Below are 17,228 nucleotides of genomic sequence, written 5' to 3'. Positions count from 1 at the left end.
CACGACAAGAGCTGTATCAACCACAGTTCTCAATTTGGATTGCGATGGTTTGAGAGTCAGGTTTCCCATATATGCTTGACACTCTTTTAATAGTTAAGAACAGTTCTGCAACTAAACAAAAGAATGAATCACTGCCTGAAATGTTGGCCACAGCTGCGCATTACCAATCATGTATTTAATTTCCATTTCTTCTCTATACTATTATGAGGACATTATAGAGGAATGGTTGAATATTAGTCTTTTGATCAGCATCCTTTTGAATACAGTTAAGTATTTTATTCATATCAAATGATAAGTAAGTAAATATTTAAGACAGCTGGAACATACTATAAAGAATAAATATTTAGTAACATATGAAATGATGGCTATCCCCTGTGACCAAAAGTAATTAACTTATAATTACAAAAAAATGTCATTGTAGTTTGCAGGCCTGTCCAGTTGTTACTTCCTGAAAAAAAAAATCATGAAATGATGCTGACAATATCTTTAACGCGTACATGACTTAAGGTCCTCATGTGTGCCTCCTCCACAGAGTCTGGATGCCCCGTGTCTGCAGAATGTCACAGTCAGTCTGACTGGAAAGCAGCTGTTGGCGGTTATTGGACCAGTGGGTGCAGGGAAGGTAAAAAAAGAAAAAATGAATCCAGATTAGAAGAGGGTGTCACTTTACATGTGAGCTCATTTGTCACCTCTTGCTCGATCCAGTCCTCGCTATTGAGCTCGATCTTGGGAGAGCTTCCTGTTGAAAAGGGTGCAATGAAGGTCAAAGGTCAGCTAACCTATGCAGCCCAACAGCCCTGGGTGTTTCCAGGCACTATCCGCGGCAATATCTTGTTTGGAAAGGAGATGGATCTGCGCATGTACGAGAAAGTCCTCAGGGCTTGTGCTCTCAAGCGGGTGAGCAAGACAGGTGATAATTGTAGTTCTTCTCATATAGGTGGAAACTGCCTCATAATTGTATTCTCAGCTCTGAAAAATATTACTTGTTGGGACCTTTTTACTTTTCCATGTGTTTTGATGCACACAAACCACAATTCCAATGAAGTTGAACATAGTGGAAAACATCAAAACAGAATCCATCCATTTTTTAACAATGATTTGGAAATCACATGCAACCTATAGTCAAATGAATACAGTACGCATTCAATATGCAAACTAATAAACAATATTGTTTTAATCCAAATCATCTCTCATTTGAAAGTTTATGTTTGCAACACTTTCCCCAAAAATGCTGGGACACGGTCAACAAAAGACTGGGATGGTTGAGGAATGCTCAAAAACCATGCAAAGCGAAAAGCATTATACCAAATAAGCTAGAAACTGCCAGTTTCTCTGGGTCAGAGCTCATCTAAAGTGTACTGATGGAACGTGGAAAACTATGCTGTGGTCTGATCAGTCCACATTTCAAATTGCATTTGGAAATCATGGATTTTGTGTAACGTCCACATTAGTGAAGGCAGCATTAATGCTAAATACAGGTTTTGGAGCAAACCACTGCAACGTCTTTTTAAGAGCTGTACAGGCTTTTATAAGCAAGACAATGACTCGTGTGAGTGTAAGTATTAAACTGGCCTGCCCACAGTCCAGACCCATCTTCCATGGAAAATGTTTGACGCATTATGAAACACAAAATATTACAAAGGTGCCGCACTGAAGTTTTACATAAACAAGAATGGGGAAGAATTCTTACGACAAAGCTTCAACAATTAAAGTCCTCTATTCCCAAATGCTTATTGAATGTTATATAACACAGTAATAAATCTGCCCCTGTCCCAGCTTTTTTGGAACATGTTGCTGGTGTCAAAATCAAAGTGAGAATGTTTGTAAAAAAGTAAATCGGTTTACTCAGTTTAAAAATTAAATAGCTTGTCTCTGTCGTGCATTCAATTCAAGGTTGAAAAGTATTTGCAAATCATTGTATTCAGTTTTTATTTACATTGTTTACAACATCCCAACTTCATTGGAATTGGGGTTTACATGACTGGCCGCTTGTGCCACACTGTTTTGCAGGACTTGGACCTGCTCCCGGATGGAGACCTCACGCTGATTGGGGACCGTGGTGCCACACTCAGTGGGGGACAGAAAGCTCGTGTCAACCTTGCCAGGTAGTGGGCAAGCAATAACAAATGAGTCATTGTTTCACTATTAAGTGAATGTTGGTGTTTCTCCAGAGCTGTGTATCAGGATGCTGATATTTACCTCCTGGATGATCCTCTCAGTGCTGTGGACGCTGAAGTCGGAAGGCATCTCTTTGAACAGTAAGAATAAAAATAAAATTTCTTGATTTTGAAACAGGAACACAACCCAGGAAAACTTATCCCACTTTGGAATGGCTTATATTTCATTCTAACCTTTTTTTTCACCCAAACATGACTATTTCAAAAATGTATGTTTAACTTTTCAAAGGAGATTATCTCCACTTTTGTACAGAATATTATAGCATTTAAAATGTAGAATAAAGGGAAAACATTTTTTCCCTGTATGAGTTTTCTGCGTTAATTCAATTATCGTGACTTCTTTTCTTCTTTTGTAAACTTGCATCTTTTCTGTTTTTTTTTTCAGGAGTAACTCCACTTTATTGGTGTAGATTTTTACCCCCATGTTGACATTTGTATGGTGGTGTATTTGTAAATTACTTTTTTGAGGCTTAAACTAGTGGTTCTTCAATCGATCGGCCACCAATCTTGATCAATCTTGAAAAGTACGCGATTGGCAAATGTTGACCCTTTCATTGTCGATCGCAAATAGCGATTACCCGCAGGTAGTACTTGGCAGCCTGCAGCCAACAAGAGACCAGCCTTTGTGCAATGTAGTGCACTGTCCCGCTTTCCTTAACCCAGCACGGGCGTGCAGTATACATAACAAATATGCTGCTGTGTGGAGATTTTATGTGATTTGAGAGTGTGGAGCTAATCCATTTGATCATTATTGGAATCTGTATTGGTAAATTGTCCGTTATCAAAATTGACTGCATAAAACCCCTGATCGAACACAAATTTAGGTGTATGGCGCCATTTGTTGCTTATGTAGCGTGAAATGTTTTTTAAAAAACGGCCTGAATGTAGAGGGTGCAGGCTCTACGTTTGGGGTTGGCGTCATGGTGGTGTGTGCGGTTCTTTGGGAGCTATGCATTGACCGGCTGCTGGTTTACTGTTGTAGCACTTACCGCTCCAAAAAATGAAAAAAACTTGCGCAGGAAGTCAGAGAATAAACCAAATACAATCAAGGTTGTTTAAATGACAAACCACAGCACAGGAGAAAGGGGTTGTAAAATATCAACAGACTGGCCTCCCTAATTGTGAGAAGGGCAACTCATTATGATGCAGTAGCTCCTCAACATATGCATTGACAGTATGTATGTTTCTGGAGTCAACCTCTTCTCTACAGTGAGTTCCAAATTTCTACCACTTTTCGAGAAAGGCAGTCTCCCAGTTCTTCGCCTTCTAATATGGTGAAATTAACCAAATAGTGAATCCTCTAGTTCATTAAGATGATGACTAATGTCCATGGGCTGTATAAAGTCAAGTTCACTGATATGTTAGGTGTCTTGTAGCGTTCCTAGCTTGAAAAATACTTTATCCAGGTCCTACCTAGCAACTTGGTTCAACAGTAAATGCAGAAAAAAAATTGCCTGTAATGACAAATTTGTGTTGTTAGTTAAGAGTTAAGAAATGTGTCATATCCATTTTAAAGCATGGAACATTCACTTTCAGTGTGACAGGATAACGGAAAGGAAAACAGACAGTTTGCGGTGCTGGTGCTCCACTGCAGAGGTGGGAGGGGTGAGGTGGATCAAACCATTTTTTTTCAGGCAAAAGGGGAGAGGTGTCAACCTCACAAATTTTGGGAATGCTTCAGAACCACCAAAATAGGCTAGATACGCCTATGATTCTATAATTTTTTTTGAGAAACAAAGTAACGTGTAGAACTGGACACAGATCTAAATGAAACCCAAGCAGTAAAGAGGAAGCAATGTGTTTCAAGTAAGGCAGGAAGAGGTGCGGTGCTGGTCTTGATGTGACAATGGCGCTTCCTGATACACTGTTCCTCTTATATAACAGCAGTGTTCCATAACAGAAAATAAAAAGACTCAGCTATTTTATTGTTGAACATTTATTGTTAACCCAGGTGCATCTGTGGCCTGCTGAAGAACAAACCCCGCATCCTGGTCACCCACCAACTACAGTACCTGAAGGGAGCAGACCAGATTGTGGTCCTCAAGGAGGTCTGTGCATTCAATTGCTTTTGCAATGCCCACAACCCTGAAATGAGAAGTCATGTCAAAAATGTTCTTTGCAATTTATGTTCTATGCACCAATTACTACACATGAATGCGTCATGAACCAGTACATTTTTGGATGGTTCTTGCAGTTCAGGCAATAGCTACGAAACAGTTCCCTGTGTGTAGTGTGCACACTCGCCATTGTTTGTGTGGCTCCTACTCTTGCCACCAAACAAGTGATGACTCTTCCAAGACTGACATGCATGTACAATTACAAATCAGTTGCATTGATCTATACTTCTTCCAGGGTCACATGGTTGCCAAGGGTACATACACGGAGCTACAGCGGTCCGGGCTGGATTTCACGTCACTCCTGAAAAAGGATGAAGAGGAGGAGCCCCATCACCCTCCCTCAGATCTCTCCTCCCGAAGCCGGACTTTGTCCCAGAACTCAGTGCGGTCTCAGACCTCTTCCGTGTACTCGGTCCAGGATGGAGAACATTTAGAGGTTTGTACAATGATTGTGATTGCAAAAAGATCTCAAATGATGAAACCTCTGATGCAACAGAACTGTTCTCCCGCTCACAGGCTGAGCCAGTGCACAGAGTGGCAGAAGAGAGTCGTGCACAGGGATCCATCGGATTGAGTATGTACTTGAAGTACCTGCGGGCTGGTGCCAGCATTTTGGTTGTGGTCGTTGCGATGCTCCTGAACGTTCTGGCTCAGGTAAGATAAAGTAAAACTGCTTAATCACACTTAACAGGCCAAGGAATGGAAATATTTATCATTGTAAAATCATTGTGGAATTCATTCCTGTCTCGGCACAGTTCAACAAGTCACTGATTGTGCTGTAGTGATAAAACTCGTCCGACTTTGGTCCAGGCTGCAAACATTCTAGGCTGTAGTCTGCCTTTTGCGCAAAATCAGTTGGGATAGGCTGCAGCTCGCTTGCGACCAGGGCTTGACAATAACACCTGCCAACCCGCCAGATTCGAGTGAATTTCATCGGTCCGTTACTTTCATTAGCCACTTTGGTGGGTTGAATTTTTTTTATATCCTCAAACGGCATCTGTAATAATGAACCCATCGCAATGTGAGACTACGGTAGTCCCTTGCACACTGGCTGCCCACAGCGAATGCTCATTGGTCCAGACACACTTGTGTGTATCAAAGCCTCAAATGTGGTTCAATCCCCTATGCCATCACCAAGTTGACATAAAGTGTCTCGGCATTCATGAAAGAGGTTTTCTTGTTCAAGTTGGCAGACTTTGACAAGTTGACAATGTTGCTTCCAAAACACGTACATTCTCTGGGTCAGAAAGGTCGACCTTGAACGGTTCCAGCTTGGTCATTGGCACGAATGGGAGCCTAGTGCAATGGGTCCCTCGAGTCGAAACAATCTCGCCCCTCAAAATGATAAAAAATATATAAACTCAGCAGAACTTGTTTAAAAAAGAGGGGTGAATATGGGGAGAAAGGATGCAATCAAGAATGGCACCATGCAATAGCGTCTTATGTGGCGCTCAATGATAATGGAGAGGTTGAACCCCCTATTTTGTGGGACCCTTTAAAGACTGTTCTCAGGAGGGAAAATCATAGCAACATCCTCACATAAGGAGAGAATAAGAAATCAAATTACAAAACAAACTGACAGGATTAGAAACAAAGCATAAATTAGATAAAAACAATTCTAATTTGATCACACAAGATATAAAGAAAAACTCCAAGAGTAAAGATATTATGACAGTGATTCCTATCTCAGAAAATATTAGCATGGAAGATGAGGAGAAAGATGTCAGAAAACACTTTTCATGGAATTAGAGGCACAAGGACGAAACAACTTAAAACATAAATTGAATGAAATACGGGATGCCTTTGAAGCGTTCTACAAAATCTTGTACTCCAGAGTTCCTGGGGGAAACCCAAATACGAATTGATTTGTTTCTGGACTCTTTAGTCAGATTTAATTACATGTACTGTAGTTAACATCATCTGCTTCATGTGGAATGTGATGTGACCTAACCTGGAAAACATGTTAGATGCCGTTCTGTGCATCCTGCAATAACTAGCAAAGCAACTGCCTGACGATATAACTAATCTGAACTTGCTAAAATTGTGTTTTCTTCATGGCTGTGGTCCTAACATTGGATTTGCTCATTTTTAGTAAATATTCAAGACAGCAAAACTGCGTAGATGTGTTGTAGTTCTACAATTGCTTTACCCCTGACATAGAGCACCTGAGGTCATCTGAACTTTACATAAGTGCTTCAACCTGTTTTGCTGAGTGAGTCCATTTGCAGCGCATAATCACTATTATGCAACAACAAAGTTGCATGTGAAAATGCTGAGCGCCAAGTAACTCTGGAAAAAACAGTCAAGAAGTTAAAGAAAAAAGTATATTGCAATATAAGTAATTCATGTTGGTCAATATTGATTTTTTTTTTATACCGTTGAATCCATGGAAAAAAGGGTTGAATTGATGTCATTTTATTGTACAATATTTTCACAGTCCTGTAAAAAACACATTTTATTTAATTTTTTCATTTTTATTTTTGTGGTGTTTCCGCATTACAGGGATTTCTAAAATTCTGGAAAAGGTGGCGCAAGTGTAGTTAAGATCTTTCTTGGATGCACACCATGTCATGGAGGTTTTCCAGTCAGGTTTCAAGAAAAGGCATAGCCCAGAGTAAGCTCTGCTATGAGTTTTTTTTATGATATCCTCCGGGCAAATGACACTGGAGACTAAGTGTGTCTTTAATTTGTGTTTTAACAACCTGCTAATTTATTTTACGGCATATGGAAAGTGCTTTGTTACAGCTCCAGCTGTTGTGCATTGTGCTATATAAATAAAATAGTATTGTAATGTATTGTCCTGTTAGATCTAACTAGCGTTTGACATGGTGGACCACAGTATTCTTCTGGCTCGTTTACAGGACTGGGTGGGCATTAGTGGTAGCACTCTAGAATGGTTTGGATCCTATTTGATTGGCAGGACCTTTTGTGTTCGTTTTCACTGAGTCCCGCTCTTCTCTTGTGTCGTGTGGTGTTCCACCAGGTTCTGTTTTGGGGCCCTTGCTGTTTTTCTTATACTTGCTGCTCCTAGCTTCCATCCCACGAAAACATGGAATGTCTCTCAATTTCTTGCATTTCAAAGAAAAGAAGACAGACGTGGTCCAAAATGCTGCTGCCCGTCTTTTTGCTGGAGACAGATCACATAACCCCAATCTTGGCCTCATTCCACTGGCTCCCAGGGAACTTTAAGTTCATTTTAAGATACTTCTGTTTGTCTTTAAAACTCTCCCCAGTGTACCTCTCCGAGCTCCTCCACCCAACCAAGCCCCCTCTTTGTCCACTGTTAAAATTCGTTTGAAAACACATTTCTTTCGTTAGCTTTCGACTCAATATGAACACACTCAATACCTCGGTTGTGGTATGCGTTCTTATTTTTTTCTATCGAACATTTTATTGAAGGCATTTTCTATTGATATTGATCACGTGACTTACGCGATACATTTTGGAATTGAATTATCGTCCCATTGTCAAGCCCTGCTCGTGACCCTGATAAGGTTTAGCAGTATATAGAAAATTAATGAATGGACGATGGATTCAATTCTGGAATTTTCACACGCATAAAGAGGAGTTCACTAAAATCTAAAAATAGGCATGTGACGTGTGAAATTCAGTGAAACACTAACACAACATTTTGCAGGTGGCGTACATTGTGCAGGACTGGTGGCTGGCTTACTGGTAAGTTGAGGGACCACACCCTCCCAAGGTGGATTTGTTTGTTTTGTGGCAACACTGAACATTGTAGTCCATGTGAAAGTCACTGTACTTATTTTTAGTTACTATATAAATATCATATTGTTTTAAAGAAGGGTTCCACCAGGAAGAAATTACAAGTTTGAGTTACTCATCTGTCCGGGAAAACAAATGTAATATGACAATGTGAAGGAAATGCAGTCATTTCTTTATTTTTTTAAAACAACAGAGACCTGAAACTGGATTTGCTCTCGGTAGAATCCAAATAAACAACGAATGCCTATCATTGTTGCACGTCTGATTGCAAGTTACATTTGCACCAACGCTTGTTGCAATGCAAAGTCAGGTGCAAACAAACCAGACACTCCCAATGAATTAGAAATGAGCCACATGCATATTTTGCTCTTGGAAGAATTGAAGTTCTTATCAATTGTATAATGGCAAGTGCACTCTCCTGTTTGAGGTTTGGTATTCGTTTACTCAACTTATACTTCCATTATCATGTACAGGGTAAACAGCAACATTAAATAATAGCTGTGAGAGTGTGGAACTGGAGCATCTTACAACGTAGTCAACATCAATTCTCGAGTGAGCAAAGTATCAAAGAAGCAATTTGTTGCATGTCATCAGGGCTGAAGAGCAAGGCAAACTGGACACCAACAGCACCATGGAGCACAACTTCACCAAAGTTTCCAAAGAGCTGGACCTTAAATTCTACTTGGGCATTTATGGAGGTGACAGACACTGAGTCAGCTGTTTGCCTACCTGGCTTGTTATAAAACTACAAAGTGGGAATCTGTACCTCTGCTGCTATTTCACAGGTTTGACAGCAGCTACCATCATTTTTGGTTTTGTGAGGACTTTGCTGATGTTCAACGTGCTGGTGAGGAGTACACAGGCTTTACACAACAGCATGTTCACCGCCATCCTTCGTACTCATGTGCGCTTCTTTGACGTCAACCCCATAGGTGAGCAACTGTCAGAAGGTGTGGTGGGAAATCTTTTGACTGATTTGTGATTTTTATTTTTCATATTAATATTTCACTATGCAAATTTGATTATTATAGAGAGGCTAAGTCCATTTATTAATACCGATTTTTTTGGGGGTGACAAATTTAAAAAATCAAAACCTATCTGGTTCTGTGTTAACTGGTTAACCATAAGTTTTGAAAAGCTCCATTCCAAATAACTGGTCAAATTTAGGCTTAATTTTCGCCAGATTTATTGAATCAAGAAATATGATATCTGACTTTTAAGTTCACAAAGCCACTTCTAGGCTTTAGGATTGAACCACGGTCATTCATTGTGGTTGTCTTTGTGATATTAAAATTGGTTTGAGGTTCTGAAACGATCTGTGAAAAAAAAAAAGAAAATTTTTTTTTGTTGTAATTTGGATGTTTTTATTGTACAGCACTTTGAGCTGCAGTTTATGTATGAAAAGTGTTATATAAATAAAATTTGATACTTTTTCATGGCATTGTAGATGTCAGATGTAAATATTGTCAACATGGCAGTATGACATAATTTTAACGTAATTAAGGTAAAAGAGGATGATTACAATACATGTTTTTTTTCTTGGCCTATTAATTAAAAATGTACAAGAGGAGGGAATGCTGTGCAGTGATATAGACTGAACTCTACTTCTTGGTATAAATGAGGCTTTTGTGTCCTGTTTGATCTCAGGCAGAGTTTTAAACCGGTTTTCAAAGGACATTGGCCAGCTGGATTCCACCATGCCATGGACCTTTGTTGATTTCATTCAGGTATGAAATCTAGAGTCATCAAGTCAATTAAGATGTCTACAAACTGTCACCCGTCTGCTGGAGTTTCAACCAGAGGAAAAAAAGTACATGCTTACAGCAATATTAAAATATATATTATATATATATATTAAAATTGCTAATAAATGAAAAAGAAAGTGGCATTATCTACTAAATTAAGCTCCGCAAAATGTTGCCATTTACTTAGAATTGTTCCTGCTTGTATTATAAGTGTATTAGCCAAAGTTGGTATATTTGGGTGCCCTTTATTTTGCGAAACCCTGACTGTGGATGGTACAATAAACAATGATTTCTCTTTCATGTGTGCTATGTAGCCAAGGCATAGCTGACAATCTCGTAGTAGTTGTGAGGTTACATCTGTGTGAATTATACCACCCCTTACTGAGCCCCTTCCATGCATGTTAGATTTCACTCATTCTTATTTGTACATAAAAAGACATTAATGGCTAAAGTTGCTTTGAGTCGGTTGGTATTTTTTGTTCTCAGGTTTTTCTGCAAATCCTCGGAGTGGTTGCAGTGGCCGTGGGTGTGATCCCCTGGATTCTCCTTCCTGTGATCCCCCTACTCATTGTCTTCCTCTTCCTCCGGCGCTACTTCTTGGAGACCTCCAGAGACATCAAACGTCTTGAGTCCACAAGTGAGTGTCCGCCACAGGCAATAAACACGTGCACACTAGTGTGCCTGAATAATTCTTAAGATGAGTTCCCCTCCTCTCTCGCAGCTCGGAGTCCAGTTTTCTCGCACCTGTCTTCCTCTCTGCAGGGCTTGTGGACTATTCGAGCCTTCAGAGCAGAGGGCCGCTTCCAAAAGGCCTTTGACGCCCATCAAGATCTGCACTCAGGTTGTTTGAGGAGAGTCAGTGTTTGTTGATGCAACAAACAATGACCATTGTAACCTGTGCTCCTGAAACAGCGGCGTGGTTTCTTTTCCTGACCACGTCTCGCTGGTTTGCCGTACGCCTTGATGGCATGTGCGCCATCTTTGTGACAATCACCACATTTGGCTGCCTGCTGCTCCGAGACCGTAAGGAAGTCTTCTCCCATAATGAAGAATGCAAATTGTGTAACGGTTACATGAAAGGGTTTGTGAAATGTGTTTTTCCTGGCAGAACTGGACGCCGGCTCTGTGGGTTTGGCTTTGAGCTACTCGATCACTCTCATGGGCATGTTCCAGTGGGGGGTCCGGCAGAGCGCTGAGGTGGAGAACCTGGTATGAGGCGAGGGTTCCAAAATAGCAAGAACTCTCCGTGGGAATAAATAGGAGAGATCAAGAGATTAAACAAACGGAAATTTAATTGCTACATCGTTGGTTGGCTCTTGATAGAAAATTTAGTTAGAGAAAATATTCTTGCAGTACAAGCAAGCTTCTGATACGTCACAGCTCGAGTGAAGTGGGGAAAAAAATTGAGCAATTAATGTACTGTGATGCTCTTGCATGTGGGCAAGGTACGCTACTTATTTTGTGTGGATTTCATTAGATTAACCCCAATTTCCAGTAAATTCCCATCAAATCAAAAATATTTCTCCAATTTCCCAGCATAACTTCTGTCAGGTTTAAATGCTTCATCTTATCTTACAACTTCCCACAAGAAATTGACTACAAACTCTTTGGGAATTTGCTAGAAATTTTCCAGCCTTTTGTCGTCCTGTATAATATTGAGTGAATTAAATATTGTTTCGTCTTTCGGTCAGTTGAAATTATGGTTCTGTGAGCTGGAATACAAATTAATATATGGTCAACCTGGTAACAGATGACATCAGTGGAGAGGGTGGTGGAATACACCGAACTGGAGAGTGAAGCCCCCTGGCAAACCATAAAGCGACCTCCTCCTGGTTGGCCCAGCAAAGGTCTAGTGACCTTTGACGGGGTCAGCTTTTCCTACAGCACGGATGGTCCCAAAGTTCTGGACAACTTGAAAGTGACATTTCAACCCAAAGAGAAGGTCGGGATGTTATTGTCAGGAGGGTTACAACATGATGTCACTGATGTGTGAAAAAGCTGATGTGGTCATTCCCAATGTCAGGTAGGCATCGTGGGTCGGACGGGTGCCGGGAAAAGCTCCCTGGTATCGGCTCTCTTCCGCCTGGCTGAACCCCAAGGAAAGATCTACATTGACGGCGTGTTGACATCTGAGTTGGGCCTTCATGACATGCGTCAGAGGATGTCTATCATTCCTCAGGTAGATGGCAGCCCACCACCTTGCGCCAAAAGTAATTAATTAAAGATGAAAATCTGAGATTTTCTCTGTAATTATAGTCAGTTTTCATATATTTTGTAAATGTAAATTTAATTAGTTAAAACAAACAAAACCACTTGTTTTTACTTTTATTTTCAATTGGAGTTTTTGTGATTTCATTCATTTTTGTCAACGATACTAACCTTGTGAAGAAGTGTCCCAAGTTGGAAGTTTTGTGGTATAGCTCTTGCTTTTGCATTGAGGGTAAAATACATTTGCACGTTTGTCTGTTTTATTTATGTTCCACTCGATTCCTTCTTCAGGACCCGGTGCTGTTCACAGGTTCAATGAGAAAGAACCTTGATCCTTTTAACCAGCATTCCGACGAGGAGCTGTGGAATGCGCTACAAGAGGTGACATGCATGCAAGCAGAATCAATCATGCAGACTGTCACGTGACATAAGCACATTTTAAAAATAATTCCATCAGATTTATTTAAGACTGCAGACATTCTAGGCTTGGACATATTGAGAATTATTTTTTTTTCTTTCTTTGTGTGGGCTGCAGGTCCAGCTGAAGGGCGTGGTAGAAGAGCTTCCGGGAAAACTGGAAACTGTTCTGGCTGAGTCTGGCTCCAACTTCAGTGTGGGCCAGAGGCAGCTGGTGTGTCTGGCCAGAGCCCTCTTGAGGAAGAACCGCATCCTCATTATTGATGAGGCCACTGCTAACGTGGACCCCAGGTAGTCAACTTAAAGCCACCTTTATAAAAGGGCGCCCACTTAAACTGGACCATGTGTGCTGAAGCGAGCTTTGGCACAGTTATTCCCGACAGCATGTTTCACTCACACTAACAGTTATTGATACATGTCTACCTTTTGAAAAGGTGGACATGTATCCGTAATTGCCACCTTAATAAGAGGTCTTTTTCTGAAGTGGACTACGCTTGAGCAGAGACGGGCAATTGTCTTACAGTTAGTGTGTAACATTTGATGCGAAGCGCTTCAAACACATTGTCCACATGGGACAATTGGAGAACAAAAAGATATGACACCTCTCCACCAAGTGGTAGAACACCTACTCAAACTGGCATGTTATGACTTATACTGGTTACACCTGAACAGGCTTGCATTTCCGCCATGGGTACTGCCTGTGGAAAGAATGGCAATACCAGCATGCATTCATGAATCGGATTTTGTGAGCCTGTCCCAGGTAACTTTAGGTGGGAGGCAAGAGTACGCCCTGGATTGGTCGGCAGCCAATCATAGGGCACTTGACAACAATTCACACGTCATTCACGCCTAAGCTGGTTTCAGAGGGTTGAAATCGCATACGAGTAGGATAGGTGCCCTCGTGAGAAGCGGAACAGATGAAGAATGGATGGACATGTAGAGTGTGGTGTGCAACAAACAACAGCCCAGCTTTCAGTCCTACGTCAGTCACAATCCTGAAATGTTATTTTGTTTTCAAGATTTTTTTCGATTTCAAATCATTGTTACACAGAGGAAGGTGGGCAATTCTCTGCCCACAAATCGAAAGATCCCTCTGGCATTGTGCCAGTGATTTAAGAATGGAAATGCAGGAAAGGTCTCTTTTAAACAAACCAAACTCAGTCCTTTTTAAAGTGGATCAAAAAGTAAATCAATTGAAAGGGAGGTATGTGCAGAGGTTCAAAGGTTGAATCTCACCTCAGAAACATGAAGACTCTAAATTGTCTCTAGGTGTGAATATACGGGTGAAAGGTTTGTTTGACTGTCTGAACTGTGATTGGTTGGTGACCAATGTCATCTGGGGTAAGCGACAGCTCACCCATGACCCTAGCAAGGTCACACGTTATATGAAACAGACTGGATTGTGAGCTCATTTAATCAATGGCAGGCAATGAGTTTTGGACCTGAGCCTTCCGTGGCATATTTTGTGACCCAGTCCACCACCATCATGTCACAAAATAATGTACAAAAAAAACCCGCAATATAACTGGCTATGTTTGCACTGCAAGGTGTGTGTCGCTAAACTGTTGTTTCCCACCCAAGCACTCTACCATTGAACATCTGTCGGCGTATAGGTCGTATGTGTACAGATGAGCAATCACATTGCAGACATACCCGATTTATATCCACATACGAAAGAGGCCGATGTGTGCCATTAAATTAGAGAGAGAGGCATTTCACGTTTTTGAAGCTGTATACCATTATTATTCAAGCAAAAAAATACAGTTACTTTCTTCCAATAAATCACCTGCACAAGTCCAAACCTCCACACTACAATACAGCAGTTCATAATCCGTATTTGTCAATATAAAAACTTAATAAATCACATTGTACTCAGCACTGATGCCAATGCAGAGTTTCTTTGCTGACTATGTAAGGTAATTGTTCCACTCATGTGTACAAGGTGTAAAAGTGCTCAGAAAAGTGATTTTCTGAGTTGAATCATGCCAGCCAGCAAGAGTGATGGTTGACCTAGTCTCACCAAGTTTTTTTTTTTTTTGCTTGAAAAGAGCTCCTTTAAAGTGAATTTTTAATCATGGTCAGACATCATCCTTCTTTGTAAATGATGCACATCAAGCTCACCCAATCAGAAGCCAAACGTAGCTGAACCAATTAGAGGATGGAGAAGCTCACTCGTTACCCGGCCTTCAAGAAGGCATTCAAGCAGTGAATCTAAAATCTGATCAGGTCAGCACTCAAGTTTGTGAAGGCGTACGATGAAATGCGTGCATGGCAGCACATCGAAACTGAAATCTGATTGGCCAGAAGAACAACCCATAAATGGGTGGAAGTCGCGTGGCTCAGACGCACGCTACGAAACGAAGACAAAAGACTGTTGAACCTTAACCATTACAACTTCATTTAAGTTGTAAATGTTGGCCTGTGCTTCTGTTAGTGTTTGGGCTTACGGAGAAGGCTTTGGAAAACCTGACAGGATGCCACTGCATTTGAAGTAGGACCTATTCAGGTCTTATGTGACGCCAAACAAAAGATGGCAGAGTACTTGGAGCACTTCATGTAAATATATCCTGCAGACTCCAAGCAAACGATTTGTTTTTTGGCGAGATCTGATTCCATTGGCTTGTTGACATGCAAAAAAGTTATGACTAATCATTCTGGTTTCATTTGGAAGGCTAAAACGGGCTATAGTTTAACAGCCATTCCGTGTTTGCAGGACAGATGAACTGATCCAGAGAACCATCCGAGAGAAGTTCCAAGAATGCACCGTTCTCACCATCGCCCATCGCCTCAACACCATCATAGACAGCGATCGCATTCTGGTGCTGCCTCTCACTCATATTCAGATAATGCATATATATTTCTCACATGAAGCTTATTTACTAAATTTACTAACGCACATGGCTCCAGGTTCTAGATGCGGGGAAAATCAACGCATATGATGAGCCATACACACTTCTCCGAGACTCCTCTTCGATTTTTCATAAAATGGTGCAGCAGTCTGGCAAGCAGGAGGCTGCAGCCTTGCTGGAGGCAGCTAAAAAGGCAAGTCCCTGTGGAAAGTTTGCGCATTTTGGAATGCGACACAATTTGTCCACATGAGACATCAGGAAAACATCAACTAATGCCTGCATGCACATGTTTCAGGCTTATGACAGCAGAAGCCGACCCAACTATAGTAGCATGGAGGCAGATGGAGCAGATAGGAGTCTGGTCATCTTTGAGACAGCTCTGTGAGCCGCACACTACATTGGAGAGTGTCCAGACGCATGCCGAATGTACGCACATGATGCGAACCACTGCTGTACAAACTGTAGACGTGCATGTATTTATTTTGCATACTTGGTTTTTCACACATAAAAACGCCGCCTTGTTTTCAATCTGCAGTTGTCACTTTGTTTTAATGTGTGCTCTGATAAGCCACGGAAAACACTTTTGGAAATAAGTGTCTTGTGAGCATATTGAGTGTTTCAAATTTTGAGCAGCTTTTTAACTCGTTTATGGTCATTGGGAGCCTGCTACAGACTAAAACTGCATCAATAAGCCAACTTGTTAGAGGAAGGTCCAAGTTGAGCGATAATCATAATATCACCACATGAAAATAACGAAAGCAGAGAGATTTGCATTTTCATACAGGAAATACAATCACTGTTTTGAGTTTGGCAGCGAAAGAACATAAGAAATGTTGCACGTTCTGTGCTGTTGACAAAAGTGTTCTCTAGCTCCACAAACACACCCAGTACATCAAATTAAAACAAAAATCAAGAACAAAAAATATGGATCACAGTACATTCAAGCTTAAAGCAACACACTACTCCAAATGGGGAAACATTAAAAATGCAAATATCAATGGCATCAGCTTCCCTAAAAAAAAAGTTTTAAGCCAATGATTAAATATCAAAATAATGACATAACGCGTATGCTGCCATATTCATGATATATATTTCTGACCGGTTCACGTAATAACGTAACATCTTCATATATATATATATTTATAATATATATATATTTTTTTTTTTTATTTTATTTGTCAAACTTGCCCATCAAAGTTAGTAGGCGGGGCTAAACGCTGACGAACTCAAATCTTGTGTAAGCCATTGTTTTGGCCAAAAGTGGTTGCAAGCATGGCGGCTACGACAATAGAGGACTTTCATGAGCTCCCTTGAGAGGCTTGTATTTAGTTGTTTGCGTCACTCACTATCGGAGTATTTTCACGACACACTCGGTTGGCATCAATCCATTTTTCTGGAATTTATTTGCCTTGACTTGATGAGCAGCCCAACCAATCCGGTGTTAGGGCCTGCCCACCAAACTTTAAGGGCCGAGTTTGACAGATAAACTGAATTCATGAAACACTGGAACGCGGGACCAGAAAATAATTAATCAAGAATTAATTAAATACAAAAATGATTGATTAATACAGTAATAATTATACAGATTTATTGACACATAACCATTTGTAATTTAATTAATGACACATTTATTTATTTAATTCCATATTTAATTAAACATTTCATAAATTACCATTTTAATGAAACATTTCATGGTGTATTTATTATGTCTTCCACATTGGTGCTGGAGCCTATCCCCGCTATCTTCGTCCAGTAGGGGGGGACACCATGAACTGGTTGTTAGCCAATCGCAGTAGATGCCCATTGCGCCAACGGTAATATGTAATCAATCATTTATATGGCCCCTTTAATGCATTTTCAAATGCTATGTTCCCCATTCGCCTTACCCACCAGGTGTCGCTATTTGAACGTCAGTTCGCAGGGGTTTACGAAAGTCGCGCATCAAGCTTGTTTGCGCAGCAGTGCAAGAATACGTAATATTTTAGCAGG

The 17,228-nt window shown here is 40.7% G+C and overlaps 1 protein-coding gene across 1 annotated transcript in view; it reads left to right on the top strand.

Annotated features, from left to right (window-relative positions):
• The window catches only part of abcc4 (ATP binding cassette subfamily C member 4 (PEL blood group)), a 30,918-nt gene extending 15,151 nt beyond the window's left edge, over positions 1-15,767 (top strand). Inside the window, exons 10-31 of the mRNA XM_088289995.1 lie at positions 533-622; positions 706-897; positions 2,011-2,105; positions 2,172-2,258; positions 4,129-4,225; positions 4,530-4,730; positions 4,811-4,948; positions 7,932-7,969; positions 8,615-8,718; positions 8,806-8,952; positions 9,668-9,747; positions 10,252-10,402; positions 10,487-10,606; positions 10,678-10,788; positions 10,874-10,974; positions 11,516-11,707; positions 11,789-11,944; positions 12,265-12,354; positions 12,509-12,681; positions 15,104-15,209; positions 15,298-15,432; positions 15,535-15,767. Coding sequence (XP_088146121.1) covers positions 533-622; positions 706-897; positions 2,011-2,105; positions 2,172-2,258; positions 4,129-4,225; positions 4,530-4,730; positions 4,811-4,948; positions 7,932-7,969; positions 8,615-8,718; positions 8,806-8,952; positions 9,668-9,747; positions 10,252-10,402; positions 10,487-10,606; positions 10,678-10,788; positions 10,874-10,974; positions 11,516-11,707; positions 11,789-11,944; positions 12,265-12,354; positions 12,509-12,681; positions 15,104-15,209; positions 15,298-15,432; positions 15,535-15,624 — 2,694 coding nt within the window. The 3' untranslated portion in view covers positions 15,625-15,767. The remainder of the gene's footprint in view (positions 1-532; positions 623-705; positions 898-2,010; positions 2,106-2,171; positions 2,259-4,128; positions 4,226-4,529; positions 4,731-4,810; positions 4,949-7,931; positions 7,970-8,614; positions 8,719-8,805; positions 8,953-9,667; positions 9,748-10,251; positions 10,403-10,486; positions 10,607-10,677; positions 10,789-10,873; positions 10,975-11,515; positions 11,708-11,788; positions 11,945-12,264; positions 12,355-12,508; positions 12,682-15,103; positions 15,210-15,297; positions 15,433-15,534) is intronic.
• Positions 15,768-17,228: the final 1,461 nt, after the last annotated feature.

The sequence above is a fragment of the Idiotropiscis lumnitzeri genome, chromosome 3 (assembly GCF_059441095.1).
Source record: "Idiotropiscis lumnitzeri isolate Australia: NSW breed Sydney's pygmy pipehorse chromosome 3, RoL_Ilum_1.0, whole genome shotgun sequence".
Classification (NCBI taxonomy): Eukaryota; Metazoa; Chordata; class Actinopteri; order Syngnathiformes; family Syngnathidae; genus Idiotropiscis; species Idiotropiscis lumnitzeri.
Note: the sequence above shows the minus strand (reverse complement) of the source record. Positions and strands in the feature narration are given on the sequence as shown.